Here is an 18,117-nt window from a genome sequence, read left to right as displayed (position 1 = left end):
TTTTCTTAGTTTTGGAAACGCCTGCTTTCATAACTATGTGTGACACAAAAAGAGGACGAGCACTAACCTGGCGCTCTTCAGACTTCCCTCGTCTGACAGGGTTTTGTGAGAGCCTTTGTTCTTCGAGAGCCAAGATTTAACTCCATCCACGCGGTCCTCCACTTCCGAATCTGTGTCTGTCTCATCCCCACTGTGAACAATCAAAACTGTCAGTTATGCCAGACAAAAAAAAAATTAAATGTCAATCTTTACTTAACTCCATGATACAGCAGGAAATCTTCAATAAAGAGGTAAGCAGTCATGAACATTTGGTATCGTCTTTAAAGAGTCATGTTCCAGAAAACGTTTGCAGACGTTGTAAGCTTTTGTTGGCAGGTTTTTCTTTTTTCACAACAGAGGTTAGGCTGATGATGCAAGGGAAAACAAACAGAGAAAAGCAATGTGCATGCATTTGTGGAAAAGTCTTCTGCGGGTGATAAATCTTGGGAGTTTCACATAAACAATCTGCTTTGTTCTGGGTAGCATCTGTGTGGCATGTCACCTGCCCCCGGTGATTGTTATAGGAGTGGAGCCAGCAAGGCAGCCCCGGCAACCCCCCCCCTCAACCGCTTGACACGCCAATCGATATACACAGACCAGCAGATCAAGATGAAAAAGCTCAGCAGATCCCACCTGGATAAAGCCGATCCTCAATCGCTCATTCACATCTGTGTTGAATATTCTGAATCATGCATCTCTTTGTTCCAAAAGGTTAATGTGACAGGAAGAGGAGAGCAGAGTGGCATCACCTCGAGGTCAATACTGCTGTCATGGTCCAAATGCATTAAGAAAAAAACCTTCACCAGCCTCAGTGACTGCATGATGGTTTGCACAGAAGCTCTGAAGACAAAATAGAGTGGACGCTGTCCAGTAGGGGTTCTGACAAGAGGATTGCATTCTGCAGCGAAGAGCTCTTAATTTTAACAGCCACAATTACCTAAGCTAATGAAATGTCTGTGATAGGCAGAGACTGAAACACCACAAGGACACGGCTTTGTCTTCAACCAGCCAGTTTCAAGGGGTGAAGACAGAAAAGGACGTGTGGGTTTACCACTTTAATCACATCAAATTTAATTACAACAAATGCAGCATCAGGTTTTTTTTTTAAAAGGTTAAAAGGCTGTCAAAGACAAGAGACTATCTGTTTGAATCAGCGGTACTTGCTGGAAAGCATCTGCAGATTTGAACTGTTCCTGATTAATGGTGGGCGTCACTTTTCTTCACAGCCTTACCTGCATTCGCTTTCAAGGCGCCATATTTCATCAGCCAGAAATATTAGGCGTATTCCTCTCGTGGTTGACACACAAGTGACGATCACCAAAAAATGAGAAATGGTAATGCTCTTCACAGATTTGTCTTATTTGACAAGTTTATCCATCTGAGCCTTCAAATGTGTCACAAAATGCTTGTTAGGTGCAAATACAGCACTCCGAGAGGTGTGAAACGACAGACAGGCGACTGGTAGGTCTCCCACAGAACAGCACTAAACAGTGCCCCCTCTTTTATGACTCACATTTAGTCATTTTTCCATCAGACAATAAAGCATGTTCCCTTCCCACTTTCTGTTTTTTTCCCCCCCTTTTTTTTGGCATTTTGCCTGAAAGCAGCAAGAGAGCTGGTTTTTGATTGATATAAGGAAGTGAGCAAAGGGTGGAAAGGGCATTGCGGTGTTGGACTAAACGGAATTCAAACTTTCCTGGAGAATTTATGTCTCAACTCTGGAGCCCTGCTTGTAAAGGGACACGAAAATGATCATTCAGGAGAACCTTTATCTATTTATTTATTTGAAATACTTGCCTAAAGAAGAATTTATTTTCATTTCACAGTTTCGAGCCGCAATTCAAGAGGCAAAAGCCAAAAATGATGAGTTCAAGTTCAAACTCAAATACCATTTTCTCATTTATTTTCTCTCCCTCTTTCACCACTCCAGACTAATTATCTCTTTAAAAAGCCCACCGAAAACAAAATAATGGGCTCATTAATACAAGCAAGTTGATTACACGTTGCCCATTTGTCAACTCTCTGACGCTGTGACTTTTTAATGTGATATATTGCACAACAGAGAAGCGAGCGCCTTGCAAAGTAATCTCCCCTTTTCCCGCCTCTCTAACACATACAAACAAACAAATAAAAAGTGGCTTGGAAGTGAGTGCTTTAAAAATTGTGTCACAAGCCATTTGTCCTTGGCCCCGCGCTGCTCGCAAACCAATCCTGAAGCTTGTAGCTGCAAGCGAGCCCCCGGACTTCCTAGCTGAGCACTAATCACTTCTGACAATTGGCCCGCACTTGTTGTAAATCTTTGTCACAATTACTTACATTCAGCATCAAATCTCATATGGCTTGATGCTATCAGTGAACACTAAGCTAAAGGAACTATTAAGCGTATTCGTATGGGCTCTATTCCACAGGAGCTCATTATGTAAACCAGCATGCATGACATAGTGCTTTGTCATTTAGCCTTCTCCTCGAGCTTAAGTATCACCTTCCGGTTGGAGTAAAGAAGCTGCATTTTGACAATAAAACATTCCTTTACAATGAAATGTCTGAAAAAGATGAGAAAAGCAAAGTTTTATAGAACAGCCTTTTTTATCGGTTCATGAGAAAGAGTTCATTTTACTTTTACACTACATAAAAACAAAACCTTAAGTATTTTTGTCTGGTTTAGCCTACCGTAATTTCCGGACTATAAGCCGCTACTTTTTTCCTGCGCATACAGCCCTGTGGCTTATTCAGTGACGCGGCTAATATATGGATTTGATTGGCAGCCGCCATGTATGTTCTTTCGGACTCAGTGAATGGTTTGAATTCTTTATCTAACACAGGGGTCGGGAACCTATGGCTCGCGAGCCATATGTGGCTCTTTTGATGGTCACATGTGGCTCGCAGACAAATCTTTAATTATACTTTTTGTTTCATTAGACCAGTCCTTCTCGGGCGCGATGCGATGCCAGAGGCGCGCAGTAGTAGCGGTGCTTGGAGAAAAAAATCAGCGCCAGCATTATCAGTTTACTATTATCTATTATTTCACAGAGTTTGTACCACCCGGAAACCTGTGAATTGCCGTGCCTAGAACTGCGCGCTCCCGTCTCTGAGAAAGAGCGCGCAGATGCGGGGACGGGATGTGTGAGGAAGAAAGCAGAGGGTGGGGCTGAGGGGTTGTGGGGACCGGCAGCAGGTGAATCGCGCAGGGAATGTAAATACGTAAAACCCACTGCCCGTCACTCACTGCAGCGTGTGAGTGTGTGTTTGGCTCCGTATCTGCATGTGATCAATCTGTCTCACATCTAAAGAACATTCAGACCTAAGATCACGTTTCAACGCCTGCATGAAGCAGAAACTCCACGTAAACCAGACTAGACCATCAGCAAAACTACCACGAGAAATACTCATCATTTATCAGCAACAGCATAACAATGTTATTAAAAAGAATCCAAAGACTTATTGTACTTTTATAATGTTAAAATTAAATAAAATGCACACATTCACTTGTATTTTTAGTTTTAAACATATTGTCGCGGACTGAGTTTAACTTGGCTGTCAGGCCGCGTTGAAAGTTCTAGAGTTCATTGAACGCATCTGATTGGCTCTCAGTTCTGTCGCTCAGCCTGTTGTTAGATAATTTGGACCAATGGTGTTCAGCCATGGGCCAAATAAGGGAAATGGGAGGGCTGGAGCGGGAGCAGGGGAATATAAAGTTGGGAGACGCTCTCTTGTCTCAGCGGGAGAGATTAAGGAGTTGCTGAATTAATTGTTCGGCGTTTGTTGCGGTCTGCAGTAACCAGAATTAAGAACCTTAAAAGAGGTTACGTCTCCGTGCCTCAGTGTGGGAAAGGGACGCAACATTATTGTATGGCTCTTTCGAAATTGCATTTCAAAATATGTGACGTTTATGGCTCTCTTGGCCAAAAAGGTTCCCGACCCCTGATCTAACACCAAGCACAAGTCATTTGCTTTTCAACACACATCTAAGCAGCCAAACAGCATGGACCTAACTTCAGGTCTTAGATACTTCAGTCATGGTTCAACAAAACGAAACACGCATGCCCGGCCGCATCCCACAATCCTTTGGTGCCATTAGACCCAACGTGCACGTGATCGCCGCTACAATATGATGAAGCTTTCAAGTTAAAAACAATCGTTAAAAGCAGCGTGAAAAAATCCACCATCACCAACGGGTTTTGAAAAGCTGGTCAGCTGCGTGACGGAGAGAACAGCGCATAATCAAGAGTGAATTTACCTCTGAGTCATAGTGACTCGGCTGGCTGCACGTAAATATTTAGGAATAACATCAGCCTTTATTTTGTCGGGACACGACTGAAAACACAAATCCACGTGATCGTTTTAACGGTTTCTAAGGACTGAGCGGAATTTTGCTTTGAAAAGCTCAAAGCCTCCGTGTGAGCTGGAGACATGTTCTCCTGCTGCTCGTTCACATAGAGCTGCGGGGCTGATGGCAGTCTTATGGCTCCCACACGTAATAACGCATCTGCCCCTCATCCACAAAACGTACAGTATTAAGTCCGATTGCTCTGCACAGACACGATTTGCTCCTCCCTGGAGCCGCCCTGGCCAGAGGTGTCGGAGAAGATAGGAAGGGGAGCGCGCGGGGCAAGCGGGGCTTGCTCCTTCCAGAACAAACAGTGTTTGTTCTGGAAGGAAACTTCTGACGCACGCGCCGTGCTGAGGCGCTGGTATCGCGCTGAGGCGTGCGCTTTTCAGTCGCCGCTGCTTTATTTTACTGGTGTGTTTTTTTAACCAGCCCTGTTACTCCCATAGTGCTGCCGCGACACAAGCGGAAGGAGAGCTGTTCCCGTTCACCCCTCCATGCACTGCTGCTACTTGCTCATTCTTAAACACGTACAACAGTGTGGCGAGCCGGGCGTTGGCCCCGCCTTTAGCCCCTAAGACTCATGTCTGAGGGATGTAATGTTGATTAAATGGTTACTGTTTGTAATTTTATGTATGATACCTAGATTGTCAATAAGTAAAAAAAAACTTAAAAAAAATAAATAAATAAATAAAAAAAACATAACTGAGGAACTTGTGAACATAATAGAGTTCCATGCTGTTTGGCAGATGTGGGTATACTCACATGAATGAGCCTGAGGCAAGACTGTCTGATTGTAAGTGTGATTCACTCCCACAGCATTGGAGTGAATCACACTTACTCTGGGAGTCGGGACGTGACTTGTCAGGTTTAACGTGTTGCCTAATACATGCGGCTTTTACTTCGACGCGGCTTGTATATGTTTAAAAGTAGTTAAACACGTGAAAATGGGTGGGTGCGGCTTGTAATCGGGTGCGCTTTGTAGTCCGGAATTTACGGTAAATATCTTTTGAGACAAAACTAACTTACTAGTAACTTTTTAAGTGAGATGAAAAGATTAAGTTTAAGACAATACATTGTTGAATAAATTTGTTTTTAGCAAAAATATTATTTTAAACAATATATCTGCAAAAACAAGTTTTGTTTTTGTGATATATCTAGTACATTTATTTGTTGATGACAAATGGTCTTGACTTGAGAAACAAAATTGTTTGATTTAGAGAAACTGTAAAGTTTCATTTGATTCATATACCGTAATTTCCGGACTACAAGCCGCTACTTTTTTCCTGCGCTTACAGCCTTGCGGCTTATTCAGTGAAGCGGCTAATTTATGGATTTAATTGGCGGCCGCCATGTACGTACTTTCGAACTCAGTGAATAGTTTGAATTCTCTATCTAACACCAAGCACGAGGCATTTTTATTCAACACACCTCTTAGCAGCCAAACAGCATGGACTTGACTTCAGGTCTTGGACACTTCAGTCATGGTTCAACAAAACGAAACACGCATGCCCAGCCGCATCCCAGAATCCTTTGGGGCCATTAGACCCAACGTGCACGTGATCGCCGCTACATTATGATGAAGCTTTCAAGTTAAAAGCAATCGTTAAAAGCAGCGTAAAAAAGTCCACCGTCACCAACGGGTTTGGAAAAGCCGGTTTGCTGCGTGACGGAGAGAACAGTGCATGGAGTGAATTTACACTCCATGTACGGTTTCTAAGGAAACCGTAAAAGCGGAATTTTGCTTTGAAAAACTCACAGCCTCCGTGTGAGCTGGAGACATCTTCTCCTGCTGATTGAGCTGCGGGGCCGATGGCAGTCTGATGGCTCCCACACGTAACAACGCATCCGCCCCTCATACACAAAACGTACAGTATTAAGTCCGATTGCTTTGCACAGAAGCGATTTGCTCCATCCACCGGCGCAACGGGGACGAAGTGCTCCTCCTTGAAGCTGCCCTGGCAAGAGGTGTCGGAGTAGATAGGAAGGGGAGACAAGGAGCGCGCGGGGCGGGAGCGGAGCGCAGAGGCGTCCGCGGAGTGCAGAGGCTTCTGAATTCTGACGCACGCGCCGCACTGAGGCGCGCGTATCGCGCTGAGGCGCGCGCTTTTCAGTCGCCGCTGCTTTATTTTACCGTTGTGTTTTCTAACCAGTCCTGTTACTCCCATAACGCTGCTGCGACACAAGCGGAAGGAGAGCTTTTCCCGTTCACCCCTCCATGCACTGCTGCTACTTGCTAATTCTTAAACACGTACAACAGAATGGCGAGCCGGGCGTTGGCCCCGCCTTTAGCCCCTAAGACTCATGGGAAATGTGGAATCGCGGATGTAAATTTCCTCATTATAACTGCGGGATGTAATGTTGATTATATGGTTACTGTTTGTAATTTTATGTTAGATACCTAGATTGTCAATAAGTAAAAAAAAAAATGAAATAAAAACACCATAACTGAGGGACTTGTGAACAGAATATAGGTCCATGCTGTTTGACAGATGTCTATACACTCAAATACGTGACCCAGAGTCAAAACTGGCACCACCCACAATGTGCTAATAAATTGCACTCACTCTGGGATGCTGGGCGTGATCTGTCTGGATGACAATATCGGCTAACACATGCGCGGCTTGTACTCTGACGCGGCTTGTGTATGTATAAAAGCAGTCAAACACGTGAATATGGGTGGGTGCGGCTTGAAATCGGGTGCGCTTTGTAGTCCGGAATTTACGGTAATTATATTCAAGACAATTTATCTGCAAATTTGTAATTATAGTCTTACTTAAAGATGATTATGGTCTAGAAATATGTTAAGTTGGACTTTTGTACAGCTAGAAATATGATATATTTGGATGGTAAACATACCTACTTTGAAAATATAAACCTATATTTAGCAAAACATTCTTATTTTAAGACATAGACATAAAGGAATATGCCCAAATATGAGTATTTATAGCTAATTATAAGAGTTAAAAGGCTTAAACCATGCAAAATCCATTTTTTATACTTTTAGGTGGATCATAATGTTCATTTCTCACAAAAAGAAACTCCAAAGCGGTATTTTGATCCATTTACGCATTTCTGAGCATTTCTCTAAAACCCTGTGCTCTGAGCACCAGCCCATCCCAATCTACTAAAACGAGCCGGTTCTCACATTCACACGTATGAAAGTGAGAACAGCCCCTTCCAGGAAGAGTCTGCAGTGCCAGCACCGCCCCCAGGCTAACATACTTACACCCACTTTCTCCACTGAGCTAGCGAGGATCGGCTAAAACCCTTTCATTTTTCATGCACAATATGCACATTCAAACATCCATTGCAAAAGTTTGGATGTTGTTTGTTTTCGTGGGCGAGGCGCAGACACGCTGCCAAGACCGACTGTAGGTAGACGTCCTGAAATGTGCAGCAACCACACAGAGCGAAAGGCGGTGCCTCAGAGATCGAGTCGTCTTATTTCTGGGTTGGAAAAGAGCTAATGGAAAAAACTAATATTTAGTAAAAAAATTTTGCTATAAAAGGCTTAAAAATAGTATGGTATAGGCCCTTAAAATGTGTCTGAAAAGGTCAGGACATCACAACTTATTTTAAAGAATCTCAAATACGACTAATTCCATTAGCTGCTTAGCTGATTACAAATAAAAGACAGCTTGTATTCTCAAATATTTTTTAACTCGCTTTGAGAAGTACAATTTTTTCAGTATATATTTGGGTCTTTATCTCTCTGTAAATCATTTTGGGTTGCACAGAATAATGTAAAGTCAAAAAAGGCAAAACCATTAAATTGTTCCAGAAGATGACATCTCTATAGAAGGGGGTAAAATGGGAACCAACTCAAGATCTTTGGGCCCTGCATTAAAAAAAATGTAGGTTTCATTTTGTTATAGAAATGACTTCATGAGAACACTTTAAATTAAATATAGCCCACAAGAATTAGACACAAGTGAACATGATTCAGGAATGGCATCAGCTTCTCCACCCAGAATCTCATCTAAGTAGGAATTAAAGGTAGACGAATGTCCTGCGGTTAGACGCATTTAAATTCAAAACTCCTTTTCATTATCATGGATGCTGTGTCCTCCTGACTAAAGAGGAGAAGCACCAAGGGGCTTGTTATCAGTGCTCACTTCAAAAGCCTATATCTCCAATGGTTTGAGGGGCATTCTTGTCTATAGGTTGTGCAACCTGCTCATCCAGAAAGGAAACATTAATGCGGGAATATTTAAATTTGCAAGAGCAACAAGTGCTCCCATCCAGAGAATGTCTTCTTTAGACACAAGAAGTAAAAAAGACGGCTGCTGAACTAGCTGGTGCACTTCTAGCTGACAACATTTAGCCATTAATATGCAAAAAAAAAAAAAAAAAAAAATTACAGAAAAGATGACCAATGACTGTTGAGCAGCTTGAGTTTTTATATAAACTCAAACATTTTTAACTCCCAAACATGTATAGGTTGTCAGTAAGCAAAACATCACTTTGACATTAATTTATGAGAACCATAAAAGAAATTAGGGAAATACTTTTCATTGATTCTTTTCTGTATTTGATATATTCTTTAAAGATCCACTCCAACAAATATTGTGTTTTTGGTGTTTTTTCAACGTGCTCATGTTCTTTTCCTGATGATGAAGGACATAATGAAGGAAAATAAAGCCTACAATTGCATTTCTAATGAACTCCTGTCGCTCTGCAGAAACTATGTCCTAGAAAAGGAAACAGATTTTCTGATTTGGGCTAAAAACTGCATAATTACATTTTATGGACCACTGGGATGCCCTTAAAACAGAACCAAAGATAATTGGAGAGGGTCTTTAAGTAACTTTTTTTTTTTTTTAACTATGGTAATGTTTTTACTTAAATTCAACAATGTTCCAATTTCTTCCAGATGCTCTTTAAAGCCCAACAAGTCTGACAAAAGAAGAGTTTGTGATGTTTAAACCACAATGACAGAGACTTTGTGCATGCTTTGGAAAAAGCTGTAGATAAACAGAAGGGGGTTATTGAAGTTAAGTGCATCCGTCTTGTTCCTTAGACATGCTTTGCAGAAGACGGTGGTGTTTAATACAGACGGATCAAAAGAGACAATAATGCAGCGTTAGAGCAAATACCATACATTTTCACATTCTTCGTCTTGATCGTATTTTGCTGAGCGGTGAGATTGCTTTGAAAAGAGATAAAGGTGACATTTGAAATCTTGGTAGACTTTCCATTCTTGTTTGAATTTCACCAAATATCAACTTAAACAAGGCGTGAAATCCAGAAAGAAGCAGCATGTCTACACCCTTCAGACACTTGACACAAAATAAAGTGAAACAAAAAGAAAGACGGACACGTCCTTTTAAAACCGCTCTCGTCAGAAATGTGGAACACTTGCTCATTACATTTCTGTTTACAAGGACTTTTCCTCACAGTGCTTCTGTGAAAAATGAAGGGAAACCATTAGGAATTCTGCATTGTTGTCTCTTTTTAGTAGGGCAAAGTTGGTTTCAGACAAACGGTATTAGAAACAAGGGATGCATTTTACGTTCTCACGTTTTGTTCTTTCTTTTCTGATATTTTGTCACCATGTCCTGTAAACTGTCAAAGGAGAGGAAGGGCACCAAAGATGGGAGCAAGGGGAGGAAAAAAAAGAGAAATTAAAATGGTCAGATGGAAAATATCTATCAACTGCATAAAAGCAGGATACAAATGATCAATTCAAATAACATCTCACATAAAAAAATAATCAACCTTCCAGCAATGGTCTTAACCATTCATGTCTGCAAAACCAAAGTTGGTGTGTCTTTCCTTTTCTAGGTGTGCATTATTGCAGACAGTGTTTACCTCCGCGGCCCCAGAGCTTCTGTAACCCTCAACCCCGCTGCAAAGAGGACGCGAGTCATAAACAGCGATGTATGGGAAAGACAAACGATCAGAGGCAGGGAGCTCACTAAAACCATCTGGGAAACACTTGCGAAGCACAAAATGCATCGTGAGACAGACTACAAAAGAGGCTGTAAATTTATGTGGAACAATAAAAAAAAAGATACATATGACTGACAGCCTTCCAAGAAAAGTAGCAGCTACTGTTGTTTTTACAGCCTCCAGCTACTCTGCAGTGTACCATGAATACATTACAGAACTACTGAGGCAAACGGAAACCTTTTTTTTTCCTCTACAGACAATCAGCACAAGTGGAATTAACAACATTACTGTGGCTCAGTTCCTTTTATTGTCCCTGTCAAATTTAGACAGGAAATATCCATGAAGTGGAAAAAAAGAAAAACCCGGCGCTATAAAGCTGTGAAAATCCTGTTAATTCAAAGTCACAATATTTGCAAAAAAAATAAAAAAACAGCTGCAATTTACCTGTTGATTAAGTCTTCATTGTCCTCACTCTCCATCTCGTCCTCGATGGCAGCCTGCAGGTCTCCTATCCTCTTGAAGGCCAGCTTAAGGTCCACTTGTAAGCTCTGATTTGCTGCCTCTAAGCTCTCAATGTCCATTTCCTGTGAAGGCAGCATGAAAGTCTAATGGTTAGGAGTTGTAAAGACCAATGAACGCTGTCAAATCATCCCGGTGCTTACCAGCTCATGCTTCTTGCGGCTCGCCTCGGCCTCCTTCTTGGACAGCTCTGCCATTTCTTCTTTTACGTCTCTTATCTGCCTTTGCATGCGTTTATTTAGGTCCTTCTCCCTGTTTTCTGTAACTATGTGCTGGTTTCTCTCCTCTGTCATCTTTTCTAGATTCTCCTTCAGGCGACCCACAAGACTCTAGGAAACGGTGTGAAATGGAGTTCAACTAAACACATACGATACAAACAACAACACACCTCAGTGCCGTATATTTGCCTTTAGTCATCTTACTCTGCAGAGTCACTTGCAGTTTTTGCAATGCACACAAACAAACCTCAATATCTCCTTATACAATATATATGCACTACATTTAGAAGAATCCAATAATTGTCAAAGTGTGAGGTCACGGTCTTACCCAAAAACAAAATAATGTGGGGACATTAGTTTGGCTCAACATTTCCTGTAATAATTTAAACTTTTTAAGAACAAAAATTCCAGAAATAAAAATCTATGAAGTTACTAAAAAGGCAACTCTAGCGAAAATGTTGACTTTTCACAATTCTATAATAATAACTAATAATTACTTTATTTATCCCACAAGGGGAAATTCTTCTCCGAATTTGACCCATCCCTGAGGGAGCAGTGAGGTGCAGCTGCACTGCACTCCAGAGGCAGCAGCCTCTGGGTGATATTAATTGCTCCCAGCACCATTGTTTATTCCCGGGAATCGAACCCTGGATTCTACCTTCTACCTTACCAATCGAGCTACCAACCCTATGGTGGTCCTGAAGTGCAATTTACATCAACAAACCACTCAATGCAAAACATCTTATATCACAAAAATTAAAAAAGCAAAATGAATGATAAAAAAAAAAACATTACAGTTTAAACCAAAATGTGGTTCTAAAAAAAACAATCCAAAAAAAAAAAAAAAATGACATCTTTTGGAAAACAAAAGTCGTTTTCAGAAATCAATATTAAATGTTAAGAAATAAAACAAAAAACAAAAGGTAGGTACTATGGGATGTCACTAAAAACATCATTATTCGTTCCCTCTTCTTTCAAACTCAAGCGTCATCAACCAATCAGGAATCTTCCCTAATAGCTAGCTTTTTTGCTTCATTTTTTAACATTAAATTCGGATTTCTAAAACTTACGTTTGTTTTTTATGTTTCTAGAATTTCATGTTGATTTCTAGAGGGCCACCATTCAATTCTGACATCTGCACCAAAACATAGATTGCAAAAGGGAAATTGCGCTTAAAATAATGTAGGTTGAGGTTACAAAAAACAAACCTAAAGACTTGCTATTAAGAAATATTAAGACAAATATGTACTTTAATTACCTTTGACATGGTAAGATTTGTTGTCTATTAGTTCACAGATAGCGTGGAAATAGCATTGAAATAAGTTATTTGAAAATAAATCTTTATTTGAATCCATTTTTGGAAGGAACAATCTTTGAGAATAAATAACTACCGTACTGGCATTTCTCATGTACTGTGAATGAAACCTCTAAAATCTGTATACGACATTAAATATTGAAGATGTGTAGCCAGGACCTTAATGCAGGATATATAAGCTGTGCGGATATGAGAACAGTCAAAGGCTTTCATTAAAGCTTAAGAGTAAAACTTAGAAATACAATTATTTTTTCTAAGTAGGCACACACCATAATTACCATTTAGTCAGTGACAAATGAATGCTAATGAGTCACTTTTCTGTATGCAAAATATCCCTTCCCCATTTCATATTTCAAGTCAAAACTGAAAAGTTCTTGTTGAAAAATGTTTAAATGTGGATTACTTGTTTATTGTTGCTGGATAGAAATGTAAACGTCTCAGTTTCTCAATGACTGCAGTTCTAAAGCAACTTAAGCTTCTCCCATGTCCATGTAGGATGAATGGAGCATTCTCTTCTCACCTCCAAGCGCTTGATCTGTGTCTTCTCAAACTCCAGCTTGGTCTCCAGTTCACGGATCTTGGCCTCCTGACGGCTCACGAGCGACTTCTCAACCATAGATTGTTCTTGAAACTCTAACTGGCCCTGCAGTGAATGCAGCTGGAGAAGAAGCACACGAATAGCAGCCTTAAACATACATGTTCACTCATGAAGCATTCTACTCGGAACAGTCTTTGCTTTTTTCTGCTTTTCAATAGGAATTGCTAAAGTAGTTGGAAGAAATTTTATCTAAAGGGTGTTTATTATTTATTAAAACCCAACTACAGTCCAGCTTTTTCCCCCCTCCACATTTCTTGGTAATTTGCTGCATCTTAAGTGATGTTAAATATAAAATATAAATAACAAGCATCCAGTCCAAATAATGAGCTCCAGATAAGATGCTGGTCTCTCTCAAATGGTAAAAAAAAAAAAAAAAGCTTTAGTTCAGACTGGGTAAAAGCAAGTCACGGTAATTTCATAGGCTTTGAAAAAGACTTGGGCCGTATGCACAGCACGTTTGTTCCACCCAAATTGTTTTTTCGTGACTGATAAAAAGAAGAAATATACGTCACCACCAAAATTGCCCAAAAGGCAGCATGGCACCTAATGAGGGACTTCTGCATCTGAGACTAGGAGGATTTGGAGCTCTGCTTTGATATTACTAAAGAAGGCAGATTTCTCTCCAACTGGGAATGAGATAACCACTTCAAGGTCAGATGCTTTAGATAACGATCACTGCCTACTCTGGCAGGTTTTAACGGCGCCTTACAGCCTTCTGTGTTACTCAAGTGGAGCCAGAGATGCTCTGATGGGTGGGCCTTAAGAGGCCTTCAGATTGGACACATATATATTTTAATTAAGTACAAACATGATGCACTGTAGGTTCTGTTCTTTAAACCACATACTGTTCACAACAGATGGTTGTATTCATTTAATCCACTGCAGATCCCTCTACTCATCAGCTATACTCGCCTTATCCTGTACAGAGTCGCAGGGGGTTGGAGTCTATCCCAGTGAATATTGGGGGAGAGGCGGAGACACCAGTCCATTAAAGGGATAACAGCAAAGTGTGCACAAGCTCACCGCCAATTAAAAACTACCAAAAATCCTGTGTGCTTTTTTTTTAAAAAGTGAAGAAAAATCATTGCACAAGAAGGGGAGGAAAAAGCACGTTTTGGAATCTCGGAGCAGAAAAGTCTTTCTGTGAGACATCAAATAACAGAAAAGTTTGAAAGTCCCAATCTTTTGATCCATTATAAAAGTGTTCCCAGTGGTCTTTTAATCATGATTATACCAGTTTTAGTCAAAATTTTAAAATGTGGGTCATTTTTTTTGCAAAGCAGCAGCAATTTTTCATGAGAAGCACGCCTAGGATGGAACCACTGGCATGGAGCGACCCCACCTCCCCTTCTCCTCCTTGTTGCTGAGGACTCTCCCGCTAGCTTACAGCCCCTCACATCCCCAGCATAACATTACTAGTGCAACAAAAATAGCGAGCAATATTTTTGCTATCCAGCCAGACAGTTCTGAGCCAGATACCAGCTCAGATGAGGAAAATAAAGGCGTACACGGATCTAATAGTTTACAAGTGGATGCATCAGAGCTTGTGGCCTGCCCAGCATATTTTCTACTTAAAAAATAAGCTCTTATTCACACACCGTTTTATTGTCTGCTTCTGATTCACAACAATTTCAATAAAGATGTATTCAGAAATGCAATTTTGAGCTCAATTTTCTTAATATATGTCCTACATCATCAGAAAAATGCCACAAGAACATCTTAAAAAGAACAAAAACACTTATTTTTTTTATCAGAGTGGGCCTTTAACTCTGCAATCTTTGTACACTTATGCCACACACTGCTTTCGTACCTCAGAACATATGCGACACGCCTAACACGACAAAGCCTTGGCATAAATGGCCCTCCATCAGAGAAACACGACAAAAGCACTATAATAAAAACAGTCCTAAATCAGGTGCATTAACCTCTTTGCCACATTAATCTACATTCAACGTTGAGCCTCAACCATTAGCACCCACCTCACAGAACACAGCAATTTACTCAATCAGTTCACAAGTAGGAAAAATTAGATGAAAAACCCTCTGGCTCCACATTTGTAATAGTAGTACAATACAAATAAAAGGGGTTTTAGTTAGAGAGCTTAAAGCCGGAAGTGCCAGCACATCTAGAAAATCGGAGCGGTGATGTACCGCCATGCAAGCAGCTGCATGACATTTGTACAGAGACAAATCAAAGCACTGACCTTCGAATGTGCTGGTGTCAGCATGCAGCAAACTCACATTGTCAGAGTTAACATGCTGGTATTCCAGTCAAATCAGCCCCAAGTCTTTTGTAATTCGTTACATTTTTCACTGGACAAATGAATGTTTTTGATCTATTAGTGGAAGTGAAGAAATGGGTCAGAGGACATTCAAAGTCAGTAGGCTTCACCCTCTGAATGACATCATCTATCTAGGATAGATAAAAAGGTCTCAGATTTACAGGATGATAGTACACTGCTGCCATTACAGACCCACTCTGATTAAAATTCTGTTTTTGGTGTTTTTAACATGTTCTTGTGGCATTTTTCTGATGATATAGGACATATGTTGAGAATATTAAGCTTACAATAGAGTACTTTTTTACTCTGAGTACTCTAAATACTTTATTTATTTATCATGCCGTTTGAAAATGAGCATATTTGTGGCATAGAAAATACACTGGGTGGGCCACAAGCTCCATGGTTCAAGCTCTCAGCAACGGGGAGGGAAAGGGGGGCGGAGTTAATCCATGCCAGAAGTCAGAGGAGAAATTTCTAATAATCTACTGATGCTCTGCAGAAACTATCCTAAAAAAATTGACGTTTTTTTTTTTGGCTAAAAACCGCATAATCATAATTTTAAGACCAATGTTTTTAAAATAGATCAAAAGAGGATAAGAGTGGGGTTTTAATGCTAGCATGATGCAACAGAGTTCTTTTTCAAGCTTTAGTGAAGAGAGATGAAATGTTGATACCCATCTATCCTAATATGGATGCATTAACGTCTTTTCTAATGATTAAACTTTGCTCGAAGGGCATTTTTTCATGTTACAGTCAACATAAAGTCATGTTTGTTAGCATTCCCAATGAAATTAGTTTTTTTGTGCATAAAAATAACATTGAAGATATTCAATATTTATGACAGGAAAATACAATTTCATGTGATAAAAAAAGTCATTTAAAAAAAATAGTAGAAAATGCTTTAAAAATGACTATCAGATTCTATATGCACATTCCAACTCCTGGGCTGACACACAGAAGCAGCGTAGGCCCAATGGTTGTTTTAAAACAGTAGTTTGACATTTAAAACCTACCTTGGCAGAAAATGACAGCCTTTTCTGTGTTAAAATAGAATGGCACATTCATCTTTTTTTTTGTTGCAAATTGGCATAATGATGGCAGGAGGCAGCTAGGTTATGCTCATTAAATGGTTCTCTTTTCAAAATTCTTTCCTGAAAATGTTGAGTCCACAGACACAAAGCAAACGATCTGAGATGATTCAAGCACCATTTCAGAATTATTGACATGACTAATGTTTTACATCAAACAATGTATTTAAAGTTTAAAAAAACACATTGAAATTTATGACAGAAAGGGTAATAAATGTTCTTAAATGTTAACAGTGTCATCTTATGGTAAAGCCTTGCTGAAAACCTAAAGTAAATGGATTTATGAATCTTGTTCTATGTGCTTTATCCTTCCTGAAGATGTGAGATCAGAGAGGCAAAAGAGCAATTTTCCTCCTTGACTGTACATTTTCACAGATTCCTACTATTTACATGTAGATTGCACTGCAATTTTGACAAGTTGCCACAGAAACCAAGCTTTTTTGGTCACAATAATCAGAGAAACCCTTTGAAAAAAGCTTGGGTCCAATCAGGGAGAAGTGTCGAGGCGGCAGGCAGGTTCCCAGCAGGCAGCTGCACTGCTTCTGAATACTTTCTTGTACTGTACCTTTTCCTGGATCTCCTGCTTCTCCTTTGCAGCTTCTTCCAGCTGAGCCTGTAAGTCACTGATCTGGCTCAAGTCCCTGGCAGACTGGTGAACAGGTATTCAGATAAAGAAGAAATTAACAAACAAAGAATTATTGATTGAACAAGACAGCTAGGATATAACTGTTCATTTGTTTTTCAATTAAAACAAATCCCTTTCAGTGTTTCAGAGACAAGTCAGGAAATCAGTAATCAGTCTCAGGGTCAGCTGTAAGATGATTTCACTAAAAATACATGAATACTAAAGTTTCTGGGCCATTTCAGCCATGGCTCCAAGTCAATTTTCAGGATTATGTTGTGCGATTGTGTGTGTCCAATCAGATGGCTAATTTACCTGTGCAACTGCAGCTTTGTGTTTTTTCATCAGCTCATTCATATCTTCTTGATCTTCCTCCATGCGAGACTGCAGGTCATTCTTCTCTCTCTGCAGACGGCTGACTTGTTCCTCCAACTTGATGCCAAACAGACAAAAAAACACTTCAGTCCGGAATGACGGGATTTATTCATGAACTATTGGATATGATAAATGGTCATTAGCTGACCAGGCTCTGGCAGTACAAGAATCTCATCTAATGGCACTGAAACACAATCTGGACGGGGTTCTGGCTGCAGGATGACACCAATTGGAGATAATCAATTGGCTCATTTAGGTATAGAAAAGTGCTTTGAGTGCAGCTATCTGGTGATGTCCTATTTAGAGTTCATCGTCTGTGCTCAGGCGGGAGACACAGGCCCTCAATATGCATTCTCTAATCTCAGGCATTTACAAGAACCTCCCTTGTCATAAATGCAGCAATTAAAAAGCAAAACACAGGCACACAGCTCTGTCTGCCTTCCCAAGAGACACAAACATCCTCAGTCTATGAGTCTAAAATGTAGGCAGTGCTCTCATGAGACAAATATTAATGAGCAGACTGAAGAAAAAAAGTAATACTCAGCTAAGCTCATTTATCCATTAGACCAAAATGTTGAAATCAGACATATGCCAAAGGCCGTTTATTATTTTAATATCCCGGCACAGCCTGATGATGTATGCATGGTAATGAGAGCCCTGCTGTATTTTTGAAAAGTGAAAATTTGATAGGAGCAGGCCCTCGAGTAATTAAACACTGTTGTTTCTAGTTTTATTTGCCTAATAAAAACCCTACAAAAACATGTATGCAAATAATGTCTCTCCTACGCAGAAAATTCAAAGAAATTTCACAAAACTGAATAGAAACAGACCGATATTAAC

At 40.2% G+C, this 18,117-nt stretch overlaps 1 protein-coding gene across 15 annotated transcripts in view; it reads right to left on the bottom strand.

Moving 5' to 3' along the window:
- Window positions 1-18,117, bottom strand: part of LOC101155134 (unconventional myosin-XVIIIa) — an 80,044-nt gene that overhangs the window by 6,771 nt on the left and 55,156 nt on the right. For 12 of the 15 annotated variants that reach the window (XM_078931305.1, XM_004076559.5, XM_078931307.1 and 9 more), the window contains 7 exons: window positions 17,218-17,334; window positions 16,846-16,929; window positions 12,834-12,971; window positions 10,924-11,109; window positions 10,706-10,845; window positions 9,890-9,934; window positions 68-190 (listed from right to left, as the gene is read on the bottom strand). In XM_078931305.1, coding sequence (XP_078787431.1) covers window positions 68-190; window positions 9,890-9,934; window positions 10,706-10,845; window positions 10,924-11,109; window positions 12,834-12,971; window positions 16,846-16,929; window positions 17,218-17,334 — 833 coding nt within the window. The remainder of the gene's footprint in view (window positions 1-67; window positions 191-9,889; window positions 9,935-10,705; window positions 10,846-10,923; window positions 11,110-12,833; window positions 12,972-16,845; window positions 16,930-17,217; window positions 17,335-18,117) is intronic. The other 3 variants (XM_078931311.1, XM_078931301.1, XM_078931310.1) reach the window with 1 other exon arrangement.

The sequence above is a fragment of the Oryzias latipes genome, chromosome 14 (assembly GCF_053564925.1).
Source record: "Oryzias latipes strain Hd-rR chromosome 14, Olatipes_Hd-rR_3.1".
Lineage (NCBI taxonomy): Eukaryota > Metazoa > Chordata > Actinopteri > Beloniformes > Adrianichthyidae > Oryzias > Oryzias latipes.
The sequence above is the reverse complement of the archived record's forward strand: the minus strand, read 5'-3'. Positions and strand labels throughout refer to the sequence as shown.